We start from the raw sequence: 21,848 nt of genomic DNA on the forward strand, positions 1-21,848 counted from the left end.
CATCATTTTCAATTCAGTGAGCTTCCTCCTGCGATTCCATCGGTGCCTTGTCTTCCTCAAGTTAATCACAGTGGTGGCTGCTCATCTACGCCCCAAACATAGCTTTATACTTTTTGGATTAATTTTAATTATCGTGCATTTTGTAAGGCTTTTATACATCAAGTAAATTGTGTTTCAAAGCTCCCACAGGGCAACAGGGAGAGAACCTGGGAATTAAATGCAAATATAACAATGAAAGATAGAGGTGGAACTACTAGGCCTCATGAGCATTCAGAACGTGCCCGTGCAGAGAGAGAGGGGGGAGGTAAGTGCTAGGAGTACCATAGAGGGAAGTGCTAGGGAGTAAGCAGCTGTTAAGTGACTTGGCAAGAGTGGTCAACAGACAATAAATAAGTGCAAGCCTGTGATAGCACAGGCCAGTGGGTGCCTAGGCAAGTGCTGGGAGCAGGCAGAGGCTGGGTGTGGGAGGCCAGACACCTAGAGCCCTGACCACCAATCTCAGCAACTGTGGGGTTTGGCAGAGGAGGGAGGGAGGGAAGGAGGAGGCGAAAAGGATGGTCTTGAGGAGCTTCCAGAATTTGAGGAGATCCTGCTCAAGAGGAAGGGGGAGGCTGTTCCATAGGAGGGAGCCAGCTGAGGAAAGAGATTGGCCACCAGCTCGCTGTTTAGCAAAGCACTTGATACAAATAGAGTTGGTTCCGTAGGAACTTAAATATCTGGAGGGAGATTATTTAGTGAGAGCAAGTTGTAGATAGTGTGGTCCCCGCCCCAGACAGCCTTCTGGAAGATTCAGAGGGATTTGAATTTGATCCTTGCAGCAACTGGGAGCCAATGAAGAGATTTTAGGGTTGGAGAGATGTGGTACTTGGGCTTTAAGCCAATGATAAGTCTCGCAGCCCTATTCTGGATTAGCTTGAGGGGTCGTAGAGAGGAAGATGCATTTGCAGTAGTCTAGCCTACAGAGAACCAGGGCTCTAGAGACATTGAGCTTCTTAGAGAAAGTGAGGAAAGGAAGGATCCCTTTGTAGAGGTGGAGTTGAAAGCAGGTCTTCTTGGCAAGATCCTGAATGTGAGGAAGGAAAGAGAGGAGATGAAGATGACTCCAATGATTCTGGCTTTGGATGAAGGAGAAGGTGGAGAGCCCATGGAGGGAGGCCAGAGTGAGGGGAAGAAAGAGGGAGCAGGAGTCCCAATGGGAAGAACCTCAGTCTTGCTGGCATTGAGGCAGAGATCATTGGAAGCACTCATAGGTATTCAGGAATGATGGAGGAAGTAAGGAGAGGATCAGAGGAAAGTATGAAGAAGAGTTGTGTGACATCTACATAACAGTGGAAGATAGGGGAGAAGGTGGAAATTAGGTGTGCGAGTGGAGCAAGATAGATGTTAAAGAGCAAGAGAGAAAGGTTGGAACCCTGGGAGACGCCGCAGGTGGAGAAAGAGGTGGGGGAGGAGAAGGAGCTCAGAATAACCTGGGAAGGACGGTCATTGAGGAAGGAGGTCAGCCAGTCCAGTGCCCGCTGTGAGATACCAAGGGTATTGTGGGGCCGTATTATGAGGATGGATTTTTGACTGTGTCAAATGCAGAGGAGAGATCAAGCAGAATGAGAACAGCTGGAGAGTTAGAATCAAGAGTTGCAAGCAGTTCTTCACAGGTGTCCAGAAGAGCAGTTTCCATGCCTCTGGAACCTTGGAATCCAGATTGATGGTCATGTAGGCGACCAACAAGCTCAGTATGCTGGGTCAGTTGGGGGAAGACCATCTTCTCCAGGAGATTCCCAAGGAAGGGGTGATAGAGACAGGGAGGAAGTTAGCCAGACAAGACGGGTCTGCAGAAGGATTTTTCATGAGGGGATGCACACGGAAGTGATTGAGGGAAGAGGGGAAATATCCAGCAGAAAAAGAGTGGTTGCAGAAATCAGCAAGTGCAGGGGCCAGAGAGCCAAGATTGTCCTTAATGGTCCTGGAGGAACAGGGGGGAGACCTGTTTGGAGGAGACCGTCATAGTGCGGACAACTCTGGTGACCTCATCAGGTGTGATTGGAGAGAAGGAGGAGAGAAAGGTAGAGGGGGGATGGGAGGCCATAGGAGGCAGGGGAGCACAGGAAGGAGAGGTAGAAAGAGAAGCAAGGTTGCTCAGGATGTCCTGAGTTTTTGCAGTAAAGTGTGTGGCCAGTGCGTTGCAGAGGACTTGGAAGGGAAGAGGTGAGGTGGAGACTCCGGAAGGGTTGGCTAGTTCGTTGCACATTTTAAAGAGTTCAGCCGGGTTGTTCGGTGCACCAGAGACGCAAGCCTGGAGGTGGGCCCTTTTCTGGAGCGAATGGAGAGTCGGTTATGCCTTTGGAGCAGGCGACAGGCCAGTTTGTCAGAGGGTGAGCCTGAGGTCTATCACTTCCGTTCCGCAGCTCTGCACTTGCGTTTCACCAGGGCTGCAAGTTCGGAGTCGTACCAGATGTTATGCTTGGAGGCATGTTTCAGGCAGATCCTCATGACTGGCGCCAGAGTGTCAAGAGCATTAGTGATGGCAAGGTGGAGGTTGCTGAGAGTGCAGTCAGAGGTAGAGTCTGCAGTGGGGGCTTAGGGGTATGATGGTTGATGCAAAGGCAGCAACTGACCCTCGTTTCATCGGACGGATGTTCGTGAACAAGGTTGGCAGGTCTGGGGAGGTGCGGTCAGACGGCAGAGAGGACCCAGGTGAGAGGAGAGGAGTGAATGGTCAGACCAGGAGAGTGGGGTGGGGAGGAGAGCAGGAGATCAGTGTGGATTAAGGCATTAAGAGTGTGACCAGCCGAGTGGGTAGGACTAGAGGGGAGAATTGAGAGGGAGAGCGAGGTGCAGAGGTCACGAAAGAGAGTGGATGCTGTGATTGAGGAGTCAAGGTAGATGTTGAAGTCACCCAGTAGCAGGAGTTTAGAGGAGGCTGTGAGGAGAGAGGAGGAGAAATTGGCCCATTCAGAGAGGAACGGGGTGGTAGAGCCCTGTGGCCTGTAGGTAGTGGCAATGGTCAGGGAGGAAGTGCAAGAGATGACCAGCTTGCAAACCAGGCTCTCGAAGGAAGAGTAAGGCTGGGTGGGTATGAGGGAAGAAGGGGCCCATCAGGGAAGATCAGAGCAAACCCACCGCCAGCACGGTTGGGGTAAGGCTCTGAGATGATCTTATAGCCATCAGTGAGAAGGGAGTCAAAAGCAGTGACTGAGCTGACATTGAACCACATCTCGGTCAGAGCAAGGATGTCGAGGTCAAGGTTTTCAAGGAGGAGGCAGATGTTAGCAGAGTGGTTGATGGCTGAACGAACATTAAGTGTGGCTAGATGCAAGAGGTCACTGCCTTTGAGGGTTTTCCGAGGAGGGGTTCAGGGGTGTGGTACACCAGTCAGAGGAGGGGGAACAGAGAGAGAGAGGAAAAAGTAGCAGGCGCGGGAAGGAAGTTGGTGAGGGACGCCAAGCCCCGGTCAAAGAGGAGGAGGAGTTTGGGTTGAGGACCCTGAGCCATGATAGATTGATTTCATTGTTTGCTACTTTGTTACAGATGTTATAGTTTTATTAGCGGGTAACTTAGAGTGGGCTAACAGTACCCAGTATTGTGCTTGTCTGAAAATCAAATTTGTATATTTTATTTTTCTGCTTTTAAAATTGCACTTTGTTGATTTTCCTAATCACGTTTCTCAGTGCGAGTTAAAGCAGATTTAGTCTGCATGGACGTAGCTTTGCTATTAAAATAAACTACAAATCCCATCGGATGTGTAGTTCTCCTTCGTGCTCTTGAGTTGAAACCCGGCACGAACGTGCCTTCACGAAGGAGCTAGTCGGTCTGTGCCGGACGTACGGCTGTTGGTGGTCCACTTCCCTATTGTCAGCTATGGGATTGCAAGCAGTCCTGGATACTATAGAAGCAGCCAGAAACATCTTTAACCGCCCATCCCCTCCACGAAACATTAGCCCTAAGGTAAGTGCTACCTCCGTTGCCACCACTTTATTCGCTGCCGCACATCCCAACGGGGGCACCTATCAGTTAGCAGACACCCTTACTAATATTGTGCAAAGCTTACAGGCGCCTAATACAGCTAGCTTTTCTTAGGACTTAGTGTGTTCTTGCATTCCAGTAATGGCAATTATGCCGCAGGACACCTTATCGTGTGAGGAGGCCTCCCAGTCGCTCCCAGTCGCAAACAGTTCGCTCGGTGACTGCTACATATCGCAATACCAAACTGTTACCCTCAGATAAAATTGAATCCCTCTCTTCTCAGACCTTACATATCCGAGAGACAGATAATCTTGACATTCTTACCAAGAAAATCTGTTCTAATCTTAAACTAGTGGCAGACTCTCTCGCTCCCATAAAAGACAAAAAGAAACCGATTGAAAGGAAACTCACTAATCCTTGGTTTTCGCCCGAACTCCAATCTCTTAAAGCCCTCTCTCTCTCAAGCTATTCTATTCTTGGAAAGCCAATCAATCTTCCACAGCACTCTCCAACTATAAGGAAGCTGCAAAAAATTACAAAAGGGCGGTTACTGATGCCAAGAAATCCTACCTGGATTCCAGAATCTCCCAGGCTATATCGAACTCTAAGGAACTATTTAAAATATTGAAAGAACAAGAGTCCGTCCCAGAACCGGCACTATCCGCCATTATTAAAAATGACGAGTGGTGTCTGGATATTCAGACCACCATGGCTAATAAATTGGATGGTATCCGGGAATCTATAGCAACCAAAAAAGCAGCCTCTGACACACCAGGTATCGACCTAGTTAGTAACACCTTCATCAGGGGTCCCAATATTCCCATCTTTGATTTTACACCTATATCAGAGGAGGAGTTGGCTTCCATTATTAATAAACTTAAGGCAACCAACTGCACAGGGGATCCCTGTGCTTCGACAATTATCAAAACCTGTCCCCCTTCTCTTGTTCAAGCCATATGTAAATTTGTAAATGCCTCGTTGCAGAACTGTTCGGTCCCAGACGATTTGAAACAAGCGTGGGCTACTCCCTTACTGAAAAAACCCAGCTTGGATCAAAACATCCCTACAAATTATAGGCCCATAACTAACACTCCTTTCTTGCTTAAGATACTGGATCGAGTAGCATATATTCAAATAGCGCAACATCTAAACGCCCACCCTATTCTTAATCCTTTTCACTCAGGATTCAGACAAGGGTTTGGTACGGAGACCTCGCTTCTTGACCTTAAGTCACAGTTACTACAAAGAATGGACTCTCAAAAGATCTCTCTTTTGATCTCCCTAGATCAATCGGCAGCATTCGATCTCGTCGATCATGCCATATTAGCAGACAGGCTTATGTCAGTAGCTAACTGTTCGCAGGCCGCTACCAACTGGCTACTTTCATTCCTATCCAACAGGTCTAGCAGGGTATGTTCCAACAATGCCAAAGCACCTGCAATTCAGACATTGTTTGGAGTGCCACAAGGCGCCAGTTTGTCGCCTTGCATTTATAACATCTTCATGTCTCCTTTCTTTGCCCATCTGGCCCATGAGGGCATCCTCTTTTCCAACTATGCTGATGACACTCAATGTGTCATCCCTCTTACAGGCCAGCATTCGGAGGATGAAAAAGAACTTAATCGCATCTTTGCTATGATAGAACAATGGATGATGTTGAATAATCTTGCACTCAATCGCAGCAAGACAGAACTCATGGTTGTAGGATCTTATAGCATCATAGCCAAATTAGACCCAACTTACAAACATTTCCAGCTGGGAGATGCTCTAATTTCCACTCTTCCCAAGGTTAAAATCCTGGGCGTGGTTTTGGATCAATCACTCAAGATGAATTCTTATGTGGCCAGTACCGTTTCTTCCGCCAACTATTATATTAAATTCCTGTCCCATCTGCGTCCGTACATCTCCCAATCCAACGCCGAGACCATAGCCCGAGCCATTATCAGCTCCAAACTAGACTACTGTTGTAGCCTATTAGCACGCCTTCAGGTGGTTCAGAACAGAGCTGTTAGAGTGGTATCTTGTCTTGCATACAGGGTACATGTCTCGGAGGCACGTCGAGCACTACACTGGCTGCCCGTGGAATCAAGAATCTCCTTTAGACTTATGGTCATCACTTTTAAATGCCTTCAGGGCAAGATGCCCTCCTACCTGCAAAGGTACATTGGAATAAAATCTTCAGCCAGAAACCTTCGGTCCAACAACCGGAATCTGCTCCAGCAGCCCAGAGTCAAAGGCAAAAAGGCACACTGTGGTGCTTTTGCCTCTGCTGCACCGGTGCTTTGGAACACTCTGCCAGACCAACTGAGAAATTCATCATCCCTGAATACATTCAAGAAGGGCCTTAAAACCTTCCTCTTCAAATAGTTGCCCCTGGTTTACGGTTACTCTTTCCATTAGATCGTTCAGCCTCTCTATCTCCCCTTTCTTCTATGTTTTTGTCTGCGCCCTCACACCTATGGGTTTATGGTGCGCCATACAAATGCTATAAAGTAAAGTAAAGTCCTCTTCACAATCGGAACACAATCCCCCTTCTCCAGAACCCGTTTTAAATCCTGTGGCTCCTGTAGATATTCTACATTGTGTGCTTTGAAACACCAGGTCTCTGGTGAAACATGCTCATGAGGTGGCTGACTACATAGAGCTCCATAATCTTGACATTTGTTTTCTGAAAGAAACTTAGGGTTCCAGTTCTGCAGGACCAGCTCTAAACATCTCCATTCCAACTGGATATACTATGTTAAGACGAGACAGACTTACAGGTCGGGGAGGAGGTGTTGCAATGATATTTAAAGACACTTTACCAGCTTGGGAAATACAAGGACACATAATCGAGGGCATAGAATGTATGCATGTTAAAGTAGGTATGAATGCGGAAGGCAACTGTCAATCTTCTATTGATCTATCGGCCCTCTTCTTTTTCTGCCAACCTCTTGCTTTATACTGCCTGGTGATTTTAATTTCTGGTTAGACCATCCTGATGACCCTGCAGCTGCTGAACTGCAACAGTCACTTTCAGATTTGGGGCTAGTCCAAATCATGCATGCCCCTACCCACAAACTAGGCCATACCCTGGATTGGATTTCTACCACCAACCTCCATTGCCACGATATGCGAATCTCCCCTTGTCCATGGTCAGATCTTGCCTTCGTGCATTTCTCCTTTACCGCACCATTCCCAATAAAAAATAAGCTTAACAGATCTCAAGCTTTCTTTGCACAGAATTTGAAACAGCTGACCTTAGAGAATATCGAACCCCTTCTGGAGCCCACATTCAATTTTACGGAATTAGACTCATCCGATTCAATTTCCTCCAGTCTCACAGCTACTCTTGAGCATGTTGCTAAAGCACTAGCTCCCCGGAAGGTCAAAAATAAACAGCTTGAGGGAAAAATAAGCAAATCCTGGTTCTCACCGGACCTGCACATTTTGAAATCCTCTGCACGTAAAGCATTATATGTCTGGAAAGCAAACCCTAACCTTATAGCCTTGGAGGCCTATAAAAGAGCCGCTAGAAATTATAAATCTGCCATAATAGTTGTGAAAAAGAACTTTCATAATCTCAGGATCTCCCAAGCAACCTCTGACTTGAAAGAGCTGTTTAGAATCTTGAAAGAGCAAGAGACTACTCCCCAACCATTGGCCTCTACTATCATTAAAGACGCAAACTGATGCTTGCAGATTCAAAAGGCCATGTCTCAAAAACGTAGGGACATTCGAGAGGGCATAATGTCAAAATAAAAACTCCTGGCCTCGAATCTTGACATGGGTGATCCCAAATCTTTCATTACAGATCCTGCCATTCCTGCTTTCAACTTTTGCCCTATTTCAACGGAGGAATTTAAGAAGGTTATCACACAACTCAAAGCCACTAAATATATGAGACCCATGTTCTTCTCTCATTATTAAGACCTGCCCACCGTCCCTTTTGGAGAGGATGCGTACATTTATTAACGTATTCCTCGATCGGGGTATCGTCCCAGACGACTTGAAGCAAGCATGGATAATCCCTATACTGAAAAAACAGGTCTTGCCCAAGATAACCCATTCAACTATCAAGCAATAACTAACACTCCTTTCCTCCACAAACATTTAGATCGGGTTGCGTACTTGCAGATAGCCCAGCATCTTAAAGAATGTACTCGTCTAAACAAAACATCATATTGGAGTGTTGTTGTTAGTACAGGAACCTAATCATACATAAACGTAGGCAATGGCTGCAGCTGCACCATACAAGTACAATATTCATAATCTTGTAATTGTAGATAGTAAGCTAATGAATGCTACCTTATTAGAGTTTTGAGTAATGTTAAAATGTAATAACTAGCTAACAATTCAAGGCTTACACACACTTGCGCTAGTACAAACAATACATATGAAGACCCACAATGCGTACAAATCGGAGGCACATACAGGGAAACTAAAGGAAGAAAGAAACAGCATCACCAGAAAATGATAATTCAAGTTAATCTTCATGTACACAAATTAATTGTGTGTTTTAGGCCTGCTTATTGCCCCATGTATGTGCACCATGAGCTGAGAGCAAACCCTAAGGAAAGTACTTTAAGAACATGTGGCAAGATTAATGTCTAGATATATAGCACCTTTTCAATTTTAATATTCTGACTGTCGGTGAACAAAACCACCTGGCCTAGAAATGTCAGTGAACAAAAACAAGTGGCCCAGATATGTGATGTCATCAATGACATTTGTGATGTCATCTTTGATGTCCTGGTTGTTAGTTTTAGCATTGCACAGTGGTGGTGCGAGTTATAGTTGCTTAGCTTACCATAACTGGCAAATTTCTGAGTTTTTCAGTTTTACTTCTAACCATAACATCCCTTTAACAAAGATTATTTCAGTGTGTATATATCTCCTGTGTTTCAGGGTGTTACTATTCCATGGTGCGATTTATCTCCCCAGTTATAGCTTCCCTTCAATTGATTTGGTGCCATGATTAGCTGTTTCACAATTTGAAGACATTCTTACATGGCCGCCTGCGTAGTGGCTTTTATTCCCGTCATTTATTTTGCGATCACATGACGTTTGAATCGGAGGCAGAGTCTGGCTAACAGACCTAATGTATTAGGAAGTGAACTAAGATGTTTAACTAATTCCAGCCTGAAGAAGCACTTCTTATGTGCAGAATGAGTGGCGTTTTTTAACCCTGCAGGGTGAGTGTTGCTTTCCTGGTCTGTTAAGAATTACCTTTTTTCAGCCAGTGCAGGTGTTATCATTCAGTGATGATTCTGCTGCAAGGAATTCTGGTAGCTGTAGACATCAGGTTTGCAGGGAACCCGCTCACAGCCAGACCCACAGTGGGGGAGGAGGGCAGAGTAGCCCACAGTGTGGCACTCAAACACAGGGCATGTCGCCCTGGTGCAGCACCCTATTGGACTCTGAAGCTTACACCCTTGTCCCTAGTGCTGGTGCCACCAGATCGTGTCTCCACTATGTGCATACCCTACCCCCTGTTAGCACTAACCTGCACACCGCCTGGTCCACATCCAGTCCTATAAATATTTATTTCTAATTGGGGACATGTGTAATATCGTTTTAAGCGTAGTATGAATTGCGCAAAGCCTGGCTCCTGTAAAATGAAAAGTATCAGCATTCCCAATCTAATGCAGAATGGGGGTTGAGGCGATGTGCCCCGCTTCCATGACATTTGAAGTGAGGTGCATTAAAGAAATGAATGAAAGCACCCTGCGCCACCAGCTCTGACCCACGTTAGTGGGAGGGAACTGTCGCTGCAGGGATACAGGAGAGTCGGCGGCACAATGAGAACCAATGCACTTGGCTCTGTTGGGATGGGTACTGGGTCAAGGACAGGAATCTGGCTCTTTCTACTTCCTAGTGAGGAACCTCATTGATGGAGTTTTTAATTCGTTTTCACTCAGCGGGTTCAGAAGCACATATGTAGAGACAAGGATGGAGGGTGTTGAGGTACAGCAGGGCTTATTTATTGCAGTCGGTCATTATAGTACATTGTGGCCAGATAAATCACTGAAATTGGATTCAAAGGGGACTTGAGTTTGATACGTGTCGCACAGGGATATGGTTAGGCCAAGATTGTTAAATATTGTGGGCCTTGACATCCTAAAAGTTCTGTTATGTTAACAATATTTATAACCCGCACGGTCACCAGGAGGCATCATGGTGCGAAGAGGAACAGACTGGAGCCACAGGAAGGCGTAGAATAGCCACATTTTAAGAAGACCACGAAAGTGGAGGGTGCTTTACCACACACAGCCTAAGGTTGTGGCAGCAGAGTAGACATACCTGAGAACGGATGGGGGCTTCTAGGGATTATCCACTCGGAACATGGAGCACTCACAAACAATGATTGTATTGGCTCACAGCAACCTGGCGTTTGTCCACCATACTGGAACTCTCGAAGGTTCTCGCATATATGATATGATATTTTATTGGTATCGCGCTCGTACACAAGTGTTTCAGAGCGTGATAAGGCAAGGGAGGGGAAACGGGGGAGAACAAAACAACAATCTTACTAGGCCCGATGACATTGAGAACGTGCAAGTGCATGGGAAGGGAAAAGGGGGAAAAGTGCATGGAAGGGGGAGAGTGAAAGTACGGAGCAGAGGATAGACATATAAATAATAATAAATACAAAAATAAAATAGATAATGGAGCAATAAGCTATAAGCAGGGGTAGTGCAGCCAGCAAGTGGCAAGTGCTACGGCAGCAGACTGGGTAAGTCTGATAAGTGCATAAAATGAAGAAAAAAATGGGGGACACTGGGGGTCTGTATGGGTACAGATACAGTCTCCAGTGCAATGGGTGGCCGGGAGGAAGTGCAGAAGGGTGGCAGAGTGAGCAGGTACCTAGGCCAAGGAGATAGAGGGTGGCCAGGTGTACAGTGCCAAGAGAGAGCAGATTAGCAAGGGAGGAGGGGAGCAAAGTCAGATGCAAAGAGGAAGGTCTTGAGGTGCTTCCGGAACCGGACATGGTTCTCCTCAAGTTTTAGAGTGGAAGGGAGGCTGTTCCAGAGGGAGGCCCCGGCCGAAGACAGAGATCTACCCCCGGCTCGTTTCTTTGAGAAACGACCGACCCTGAGGGAATTAGAGGTAGAGGAGCAAAGAGATTGAGAGGGGAGGTATTTGCGGAGGGATAGCTGAAGGTATTTTGGACCCAGGCCCCAGAAAGCTTTGTGGACAATGCAGAGGGTTTTAAATTTAAACCTTGCATCCACTGGGAGCCAATGGAGAGATTTCAGAGCTGAAGTGATAGCTACTTATGCTAGACGCACAATAAATGTAGTAAGGTAGGACTGACAGGTGGACGGTTGGTGTCTCACGCATCCTGGGGTGACTAACTATGCATATTATTCACACATACATAAGGTCTTATTCCAGGGTTGATGCCATATGGGTTGCAATAGATGCTGGCAATGGAATTCCCACATGTTACAGATCATGGATCTGTGGTATTATGTTGCACAGATTCCCCTGGAGTAGGGTGAGTAGAATCTCCACCGTAGATCAACAGAAATCGTGTGTAATCACTAAATGGTGGAAATCAATTCTTGGATATTGGCAGTGATGGGGCAACATCCTCATTGGTTACTAGGCATGTGATGAAAGCAGTTCCTGGTCCCAGCACAGGGGGTACAGGGGCATGCTGAGGTTAAACCCAGGGGTGCAATTCTCAGAATCCACAAAAAGGGGCCTGGGTCGGGTTATGGGCTCCTGGTAAATAACAGATCCATTTACACCCACTTCTTAACCGTGTGCATCCCCCTTCGGAAAACTACTCGCTGATACACAGGGAAACAGGGTTAGGAGTTTATCTAGGTTTAAAGTACATGTTTGAATGTAGTGCCAGCGTGGTGTGTGCCATTCTCACCGTGGGAAGAGTTTGGCACGTTACCTTTAAATCACAATGCTCTCCTTGTTTGCTTGATGGTGCTGTTGCTCATACTATTTGTGTTTGGGCCAATACACAAGTCATCAGTGGTTACTTAATGGACTGGTCAAGCAGGTGTCCAATTGGTTGCAAACTCTTGCCTTTATCATTTGTATATTGAAATTGGGAGCTTCCGTGTACTAATTAAGTCATTTCTGAATAAATAAAATAGTAGAACATATATACATGTTCCTGATGATTAAAAGATCCATTTGAAATAGTTTTTCTCAGAATGTTTTGGATGCTAACATTTTCTAAATAAAAATAAACTGCAGTATTCCTGCTGCCTGTTACCTCGGTCCCATTAAATGCTCTCATTGGAGCACCACTATGCTGCCACATATTAGAGCGCTTTTCCCCAATAGATGGCACTTCAATGTCATATACGTTATTACTACGTGAGTTAACATCACTACTACTGAGTAGAGACTTCTTGTTACATGTGATGCCTGCGATTGTAAACGTGTTGAAACTAATAATGTGCATCTCTTTTTATGTTAATAGGTTACTGATGCCCCAGAAATGCAACAGTGATTGTTCGATTCTCTGGACTATCGCTTCATTGTTGGAATATGCAATTTCCAATCATTTTAGAAGAGTGCAAATTTGAGGTCCAGTTGTCTTTTCAGAGTATTCAGGAACTGAGATTGATCAGCTTGTTGGATACATGATGGCTTCCGTCCATGCAACACCTTTGTGGTAACATGCAGTAACCAAGCTTGTTCATTCTGTCAATCCTTGGGGAGAGGGCTATCTAGCTCGGAAATTACAATGTGTTATGTGCAGTAAGAAAATCACTTCTCATTTGTGCTCTGAATTTGGGAAAAGGTTCAGTGAAAAGCTCCTCTTATTGGGCACCTGACAAAAATAAACTGGCAAGAAACTTGAAACGTGCACAGAATGTGGGAACAATTGCCATCTCAAGAAAATACTTCTTGCCCACATGCGGACATAGGTAAAAAAACGTATCCAGTCACTGAATCTGAGAATAGCGTCTATTTGCATGATACACTTAAGTGCCACCAGCAAATGTATACAGGTGAGAAACCTCATGAGCGCAATGAATGCTGGAAAGGGTTTGCTCCAAAGGGCGAGCTTACTAGCCACCAGAGAACACATACACTGGCAAAACCTTTTCATTGCACTGAATGTGGGAAAGGGTTTACTACAAAGGGTGAGCTTACTATCCACCAGAGAACACATACAGGCGTGAAACCTCATGAGTGCACTGAATGTGGGAAAGGGTTTGTTTCGAAGGGACAACTTATTCGCCACCAGAGAACACATACAGGTGAGAAACCTTATGAGTGCACTGAATGTAGGAAAGGGTTTGCTCATAAGGGATATCTTGCTATCCACCAGAGAACACATACAGGTGAGAAACCGTATGAGTGCACTGAATGTGGGAAAGGATTTGTTCAAAAGGGACAACTTATTCGCCACCACAGAACACATACAGGTGAGAAACCGTATGAGTGCATTGAATGCGGGAAAGGGTTTGTTCAGAAGGGACAACTTATTCGCCACCAGAGAACACATACAGGTGAGAAGCCTTTTGCATGCACTGAATGTGGGAAAGGGTTTGCTCATAAGGGAGATCTTGCTATCCACCAGAGAACACATACAGGTGAGAAACCTTATGAGTGCACTGAGTGTGGGAAAGGGTTTGTTCAAAAGGGACCCCTTATTCGCCACCAGAGAACACATACAGGTGAGAAACCTTATAAGTGCGTTGAATGTGGGAAAGGGTTTTTTCAGAAGGGACAACTTATTCGCCACCAGGGAACACATACAGGTGGGAAACCTTATGAGTGCACTGAATGTGGGAAAGGGTTTGCTCATAAGGGAAATCTTGCTCTCTGCCAGAGAACACATACAGGTGGGAAACCTAATGAGTGCACTGAATGTGGAAAAGGGTTTGCTACAAAATGCGAGCTTACTGTCCACGAGAGAACACATACAGGAGAGAAACCTTATGAGTGCATTGAATGTGGCAAAGAGTTTGCTCAAAAGGGACAACTTATTTGCCACCAGAGAACACATACAGGTGAGAAACCTTATGAGTGCACTGAATGTGGGAAAGGGTTTGCGACAAAGGGACCACTTATTGGCCACCAGAGAACACATACAGGTGAGAAACCTTATGAGTGCACTGAATGTGGGAAAGGGTTTGCTACAAAGGGACCACTTATTCGCCACCAGAGAACACATACAGGCGAGAAACCTTATGAGTGCATTGAATGTGGGAAAAAGTTTGCTCAAAAGGGACAACTTATTCCCCACAAGAGAACACATACAGGTGGGAAACCTTATTGGGCACCAGACAAAACATGCATACCTGGGTCTATTTCAGCTTAGTGAATGTGGCGAATACCTCAGTACACAGGATGTTCTTATCTGCCATGAGACAGGACATGTAGGTGGTGAAATCTCTTCTGCAACTGAAGATGCTTCAGAGAGAAAGGAGGTGCTTCTATAACGCTACTGAGTTTGGCATGCCTGTTGACTAATACAAATGATGGCTGATTATGATTGTTGAATCACTGTTTGAAATGCATCCCTTCTGGATTATTCAGAAGGGAGACTGTACCTTCTGTGTTAATGCAACTTTCCTATGGAACACTTTGCATAAGGACTTCATGCAAATTAATGTGCACTGATATTTTCAAAAAGCTTAAAGACTCAGTGGTGAGGGCTCCCACCCCGCCCCCCAGCTCTCAGCTTAGCTAAGGTCTAGCGCCCTTCTTATGCATGAGGGAAGCTACCAGCTACTGAAATGGAACCGAGAGGGTGTCTCCTCGTCTTTTTAAGTATTGATATTATGCTCTTGGTTCATCGATTCTAAAAGTTGTTTCTGAGGTGCTCAGAATCTGTTTCCCTTCCCAACTCCATTGCACATCTCTATCAATGTACAACCCTTAAAACGTACTAAATTCCTGGGATCTGAAACACATCCACAACAGTTCCTGCACATATATATGGTTAGAGAAGGTTTTCACAAAACAGAAAGGCTTCAGGGAAAGAGGCATAATATGCATTACATAAGAGTTATCAATTGGCATTTCACTGTACTAACCTCTTAGAGCCAAGAATGACTAACGTTGTAAAAAAGGAAGTATTTATTTACACATTCTCGCTAGAATAACACAATATTCCAACTCTCCACGTTCGCGTAGAATTCCAATGTCTGGTAAGCATCAAGTCTCATGTTCTGTAATCAAGTCAATCTACATCACTTTAGTCGTGGATATTCAAATATATAAAGCATATAACCCCCCTGTCCAACTCCACCTGGGGTTTAAATCGCCTTTCCATTGACAGACACAAGTCCTGTCCAACCATATCCCTTCTGTTTAAGGAAAATCACAAAGGTGTAACCTCTAACGTGATAGCTTGTATAGACTTGTCAAACCTATCTTATGGCAAATCACACTATATCAAGCAATATATTTCAATGTAAATCATCATAATGTTCAAATGCATAGCAAAACATCACTGCATCATCCCAAAAAAACAACTTTGAAGCACATTGAGTAAAGCAAAGCCCATTGCAATAATATCCCAGATCATGACTCAAAGGTGAAGCTTAAAGTGTACACCCCCTTCTCCCTCTCACAGAATCTCAGCATAGCATCGCCTCAGCTAGTCAGCCAACCAGCCCTTGTATAGATGCTTCTCAACCTTCATGCTCTAATGTCAGTTGTTATAACCCTCATTATTTCTAGATTTTACTATGGCAATGTCTTTTTTTTCTGTGCTCCTTAGCATGTGTGAATAACTTCAGGTGGCACAAAGTGTCAACCTGTTTTTTTCATCCATTGAGAAATGTGGCCATATCACTTTCATTACAATCGCACTGGCTTCCTGTGACCTCTCAGATTGGGTATAAGGTGCTTTGTCTAGCTCATTGTGTCTTTTATGGCAAACATCCCTTCTTTCTGCATTGGATCCTTCCAACCTTGTCCTCCCTGTACCTTTAAATCTATTCATCTAGATGCAGAGGGGATGTACCTTTTTTGGGGGGGGTTTGCTCCCTAAATCTGGAATGCCCTCTGTCTAAGATTGCACGCCACCACAGGCTAAATGACCTTCAGATGCTTGCTGAAGACCCATCTGTGCTGGTTTCTTTCCTTAATTTTGCTGGATTCTGCTATGTTTTTATGTCCACCTGCTGTTAGAACCCCGACACCTTAGGGTGAATAAGTGCCATAGAGAAAGATGTTCTTATTTTATTTTTAAAAAGGCAGCTCTTAATACCAGCCTTACAGATAAGCAGTATATTAACCATTTACTCCCCAAGAATGGGCAATTACTTCCTTCACAAACATAGCAAAACTCCCAACTGCAAAATTGGAAGCGATGGACAAATAGGTGCCATCCTTCCTGCTTTCTCCCACTCAGGTTCATGAATGTGTTCAGCCCAGTGGTGCCAGCCAGGCAGTACCAGTGGATGGTGGTCTGCAGGGAGTTCTGCATGATATTTAGAGAAACTAAAAAGTAAAAAATGTATTTTATTTTACATTAATTGCTAGTTGTAAAGGAGTGTGAATTACAGAGCTACAATTGTTTCTATGTAAGTAAACTAACAAATTACTTAGCTGTCAGTAATGTTTTTTCTGATGGATAGACCTGCCATGGATTCCTCATGTTTGAGATCCATATCCTAGTGCAGCTGTTCTCTAGAAACCTTTCCATCGCTAGGTGGGGCTGCACAGCTCCGCATTGGTCTGACACCTCTATGTGCCCGCGCCAAAATGATGTCTGGGCCAGTATATGTCTGGGTCAGTTCATTTCCACTCCCAACTTAAATTTCACTTCCTTTGTCTTGTCTTTACATTTCTTCATGACCTTGCCCCTCCTTACCTCTCCTCTCCTCTCTTTCTATACCCCTTCTCGCGCTCTGCGCTATGCTGATCTCTTTTTACTCTCTGTTCCCTCACCTCCTTGTGCCTCTTCTCGTTCCCACTCCTTTCAGCTCCTTGCCCCCCTACATTGGAATTCCCTTCCTTTCACGATCTGCTCCATTTCCACCTATTCCTCCTTCCGTTCCTCCTTGAAAACACAACTTCTTCACCCCCCTCCCTGACTCCTTTTCCCTTCCTCCTCTTCTTTCTCCTCCCTACACCATCTTCCTGTTCCTTTATCTTTCCCTGTCTCCCCTACGATCTCCACCCTCCCTACTACTCTCTTTACTCCCTTTTCTCTCTCCCTTTTCTCCTTCCCCTCCCCCTCCTTTTCTCTTCCTTCTCAAATGCTGTTTTCCGGGTTTGATTCATGTATATTATTATTGCTTCTTAGTTCTATGTTTGATGTTTTCTTGTTGTTTAACTGTAACCAAAGCGCTTTGGATTAAAGCGCTATATAAACAATAAAATACTAAATACAAATACAGTATAAGTAGCGGTGCCGCGCCACATGACCTCAGTTCCACCCTCTTTCCCTAGCAGTCTGTCGCTGAGGTACTTTAGAATGGATGGTGTATTAGCTTCCTGCAAGAGGGTAGGAAGTGCAATGAGGAATCTGTGGCAGGAACATCCATCAGAAGGAACCACCAAGAGGTACGTTTCTACTAATTGATTCCTTCCTGCCACGGATTCCCCATCTATGATAGACTCCCAAAGCAGTACATAATCTGGAGGAGGGAGGAAAGCAAGGACACCACCTAAACCAGACAACTCTGGAGGACAGCGCTATCAAAATGGGCATACTGGCCTGCACGGGAATCGGAAGTAGTAATGCTTAGCGAACGTGTGCAGAGACGCCCACGTTGCCGCCTGGAAAATGTCCAGGACCAGAGACACCCTTCATACCCAGATCATAGCATTCTGGGATGCAGAGAATACTCCACCTGGGCAGGGTCTGTTTAGTCACAGCCCTGCCAGCATGAGCACCAGCGTAACCAACAAAAAGCTGGTCATCCTTCCTAGCCTCTCGAGTATGAGAGATGTAGAACTTAATGACACATATTGGGTCCAATCAATGAAATCGTTCCTTGGACGTGCCCAGGATTACATCCAAGAGGTGGCCCACTCTCTTTTTCAGTGACGATGCAGCAATCCTCGCAACAACCCCTCAAGGGTCTTGTAGTAGCGCTTGAGATATTTCTTGCGAGTAAAACCAAGGTTATGGTTTTAAAGCCCCCTTTCTCCAAGTCCCATAAACTGAGGGTAATGATAGAGGGCAGTGTATTGGAGCAAGTTGAGCAGTTTGATTACCTGGTGATCAGGCTTAATGAAGTAGTAGGCTGGGCCGACCAAATGATGAAAGGTAAGATTAATCTTTCTAAATACAGTGAGGGTTTTCTGTCGTTTTTCCGCAGCCATGGCAGTGGGGCAATCTCTCCGGCTATGGAATTGTTTGACAAAGAAGCCGCCCCAGCAGCATTATACAGTGCTGAGGTTTGGGGATATGCGCAAATAAAAGGCTCATCCTTTATTGAGAATGCATTCTTAAAAAAACTACTGTTACCGAAAAATGCTCTGACTTCTTTACTCTATTTGGACCTCCAAACATGGCCTATAGTTTACCAGATTGCCCTAAAACCTGCCCTGCAATGTCTATGCTTATGGTTGTCTCCTGGTCTTTCTCCTTACATCCTGATCACTCCCAACTCCAGCAAGTTGATGTGCTCCTGAGACTCTGTGGGAGACCACAGTCTGCTCACCGCAAGATCTGAAAAGCGAGCACCCCAACCGGTCAGATGCATCTGTGACCATCGTCACCTGGGACAAGGTTGCAGAAACAACGTGCCTCAGCAAATTCTTGCCCGCCCCACCATGCTAGGTCCTGAGCCACGGAATCAAGACCCCCAGGAGGCCCCAAATGGGGCCCGAGAACTGCAACCATTGGCAATAAAGAAGCCACTGAAGCAATCTCATGCACAGTCTTGACTCCTGCACCACTAGGCTGCAGGAGGCCCAGAAGGCGCAGGAAGGAAGAGGCTCAGCCTTGTGTCTGTAATTGAAGGACATTGACCATCCAGAAATTGATAGCCCCTCCACCTCGGAGAAACTGGGACGGCAGAACCTAAGACTTTTCGAAGTTCAGGGAGCAGCCCAAACTGTGCAAGAGAGTGCATGTACTCTGTACATGCTCTGACACTAGCTCCAGTGAGCGAGCTCAGACGAGCTAGTCCAGGTAGGGAAAGACATGGATGCCAACCCTCCTGAGTCGAGCCGCTACCACTGCAAGCAACTTGGAGAAAACCATGGGTGCTTGAAGGATGCAGTCCAGAGAGGGGTGGGCCCATGCACTGTGGTCTGGTGGGCATTGGAGAAAAGGAGACAATATTCCTGATTGATGTGCTGCTGGGCCCAAGCTTCGGACCTGGGCTCCGACCACTCCCTGCTGAACAGGGACAGCGTTCTCCCTACTGGTGACAGGTGCTGGAGCCAGTCACAGGTTTGGTGCCCTGAGTGAGTGGATAGTGGCTCCTGCAATATCTCCTGAGTGTGAAATTCTCCCTTGCCTCTCTGGAAGTATTTGCTTTGGCCTCTTCCCGGGGAAGGTTGTTCACAGCACCTCTGGGCAAACGTGGGAAATGGACAAAAATCCCTGCTCTGTGGCAAGAATAGCATGGTAGGCTGCCGAACTGTGAGTCCCAATATCTTGGTGGTCTTCTTAGATGTTTGGACTTCCTGGATGGCCTCATCAGCCTTGGCTCCAAATAAGTTCTGTCCATCAGAAGGCATTTCTAGCAGCCTTGACTGGATGTCGGTGGCAAACCCGGGCATCCTTCGCCATGAATGGTGCTTGGGCACCATGCTAGTGATCATGGACGTGCCCATGTAGTCCGCTGTGTATAGGCCAGATTGCAGCATCTGCCACTCTGCGTCCTTGTCTGAGACCAGGGACAAAAACCCCTCCTTCATCTCGCCATGCTCTGCCGCACCGACTACAGCCGACCAGAGGCCAAAGGACAACTTTGCCATGGCACAGGATGCATTCACGCCTCACTCCGCTATATTGCCTGATGTAAACACTTTCTTACCCCATGCATTCAGCCTTTTGTTTCCCTATCCGGTGGAAGGAACGCAAAGGTAGATGTATTCATGCTTGCCGTAGTGGCCTGGTCCAGGCTTTCAGATGATGTGTGGGTCGGGGAGGAAAGCTGAGTCTGAAGGTGCATGACACTGCTTCATGCAAGATCCCTGCCCATTGGGACAACCAAGGCAGGATTCGACCACACGTCCAACACTGGTGCCTCTCCCACAATATTGAAGGGCACCAGCGCCTCTTTGGTGCATCTTCCAGAATGTCGCACAGTTCGTATTGCACTACGGACCTGGGCGGCGCAGAGAAACCCAGGTTATCGGCCATCTTTGCCATCAGGCACTAAAAAGCAGTTTGAGGTTTAGCTGGTGTTGGTGCTGGTAGAATGTCCAACTCCAGGAAAGTGTCCATACCGCTGGCCCCTGGTAGGTCAGCTGCCAAGTCCAGCATCTCGCCACTCCCATAGAACTCCTCAGGGAATTCCCTCTCCTCTCTATAACTAATAGGCTCCAACCCAAATGGGATCTGGTCGCCATCCTTATTGTGTCATACTTTTTGACATAAAAGTGTTGATGGGAAGCGGGAAATATTCTCACAGAGCCGCAGAGTCCATGGCGTGACACTGCTGACACGTTGAAGCGTGAATGTGTGGGAAAAGGAACTGAGGTCATGGGCTGTCGCTCCACTACTTATACTGGCCTCACTGTCATTTCTGGCGCAGGCTGCAAAGAGGCTTTGGATAGACCCGACACAGAGTCGTGCTGAGCCCCCTGATGGAAGAAATGTTTACGGAGAACAGCTGGCCTGGGATATGGATATCGTAGATGAGGAATCTGTGGCAGGAAGGGATCCATTAGAAATGCCTCTACTGGGAATTACATTTGTACACCCCCCATGATGTAATTTTACTTTCAACATCAACACATAGGGATTACAATACCCCAAATTCAAATTATCTGGAGCCCTTCTTAATAAAATTGGAGAAAGCTATATCTCATATGGCTAATTAGACTAAGTTTGGCACAACACATGTGCAAAGACGGTTTTACAAAGGAAAATATGGTGCATGGAATCTATAAAACTGGAATCTCCAATATTAATCCAGAAGTCAGATTCTAAGAAATGCATGCCTCACCTTGAGTGCCATCCTCACTGAATGCTGCAGTGTTTCCACTTTATGTTGCATGTTCTACAGCACTAGTTTCCTTTTCTCCCCAGATCCCCTCTAGTCTATTACACTATTGCCTATCTCTGTCGGAGCATTTAGGATTAGTAGATGGTTCCCTAGCCTGGGATCGACATGTGAGGGTGTGATTACACAAGGGAGGGTGCATGCCCACTATTAAAGCACTATCTTATAAGAAATTGGTTTGGTGTAAAGGGCCCGGAGAAGATGTCAAGTGTTCCATTAAATTATGTTGACATGTATTTTAGAAAAGTGACATTTTGTGAATAGAGAAGAAAGGGCAAATGGAATAGAAATGTTTGCTGTGTTGTGAGACAATAAAACTCCTGCACATTTGGAAATAAAATGGTACCTTTCTGTCTGAATTGAAAGAGTTGCGGGTGTAATGGTATCCTAGCTGTTCTCTAAATTCCAAGAAGGAATAGTGGACATAAATGTTTACAAAATAAAGCTGGTCTTGGATAGACAGACATGTCTAATGTAAAAGTCTCCCACCGGGATTCATACACTGAATGAAATTAATATTGAACTTCCGCCAATATGTCACTGTGTTAACATTAAATGTAAATTGTTGGTAGTAGCTCCATTTGTGTTAAATCTCTTTTTTTCTGGCTTCACTTTTTGTGTGAACTGCTTCCTGGAACTGAGGTGATTCATTTGTTTTAATTAGTGGGGTGACCACCTCGTTTCCAGTTTTATGCTGGAATGAATGTTACTGTCCACTTTTTAAACACTATTGTCATGAACATGGAGAGAAAGTAGGTTGTGATGGAGGAGGTGGGG

At 45.7% G+C, this 21,848-nt stretch overlaps 1 protein-coding gene across 2 annotated transcripts in view; it reads left to right on the forward strand.

The window, feature by feature from the left end:
• The window catches only part of LOC138498084 (zinc finger protein 84-like), a 30,768-nt gene extending 9,123 nt beyond the window's left edge, over nucleotides 1-21,645 (forward strand). For both annotated transcript variants that reach the window (XM_069621933.1, XM_069621934.1), the window contains one exon: nucleotides 12,392-21,645. In XM_069621933.1, coding sequence (XP_069478034.1) covers nucleotides 12,788-14,245 — 1,458 coding nt within the window. In that variant the 5' untranslated portion in view covers nucleotides 12,392-12,787 and the 3' untranslated portion in view covers nucleotides 14,246-21,645. The remainder of the gene's footprint in view (nucleotides 1-12,391) is intronic.
• The last annotated feature ends 203 nt before the right edge of the window (nucleotides 21,646-21,848 follow it).

This window comes from Ambystoma mexicanum, chromosome 5q, assembly GCF_040938575.1.
Source record: "Ambystoma mexicanum isolate Mex_15411 chromosome 5q, UKY_AmexF1_1, whole genome shotgun sequence".
Lineage (NCBI taxonomy): Eukaryota > Metazoa > Chordata > Amphibia > Caudata > Ambystomatidae > Ambystoma > Ambystoma mexicanum.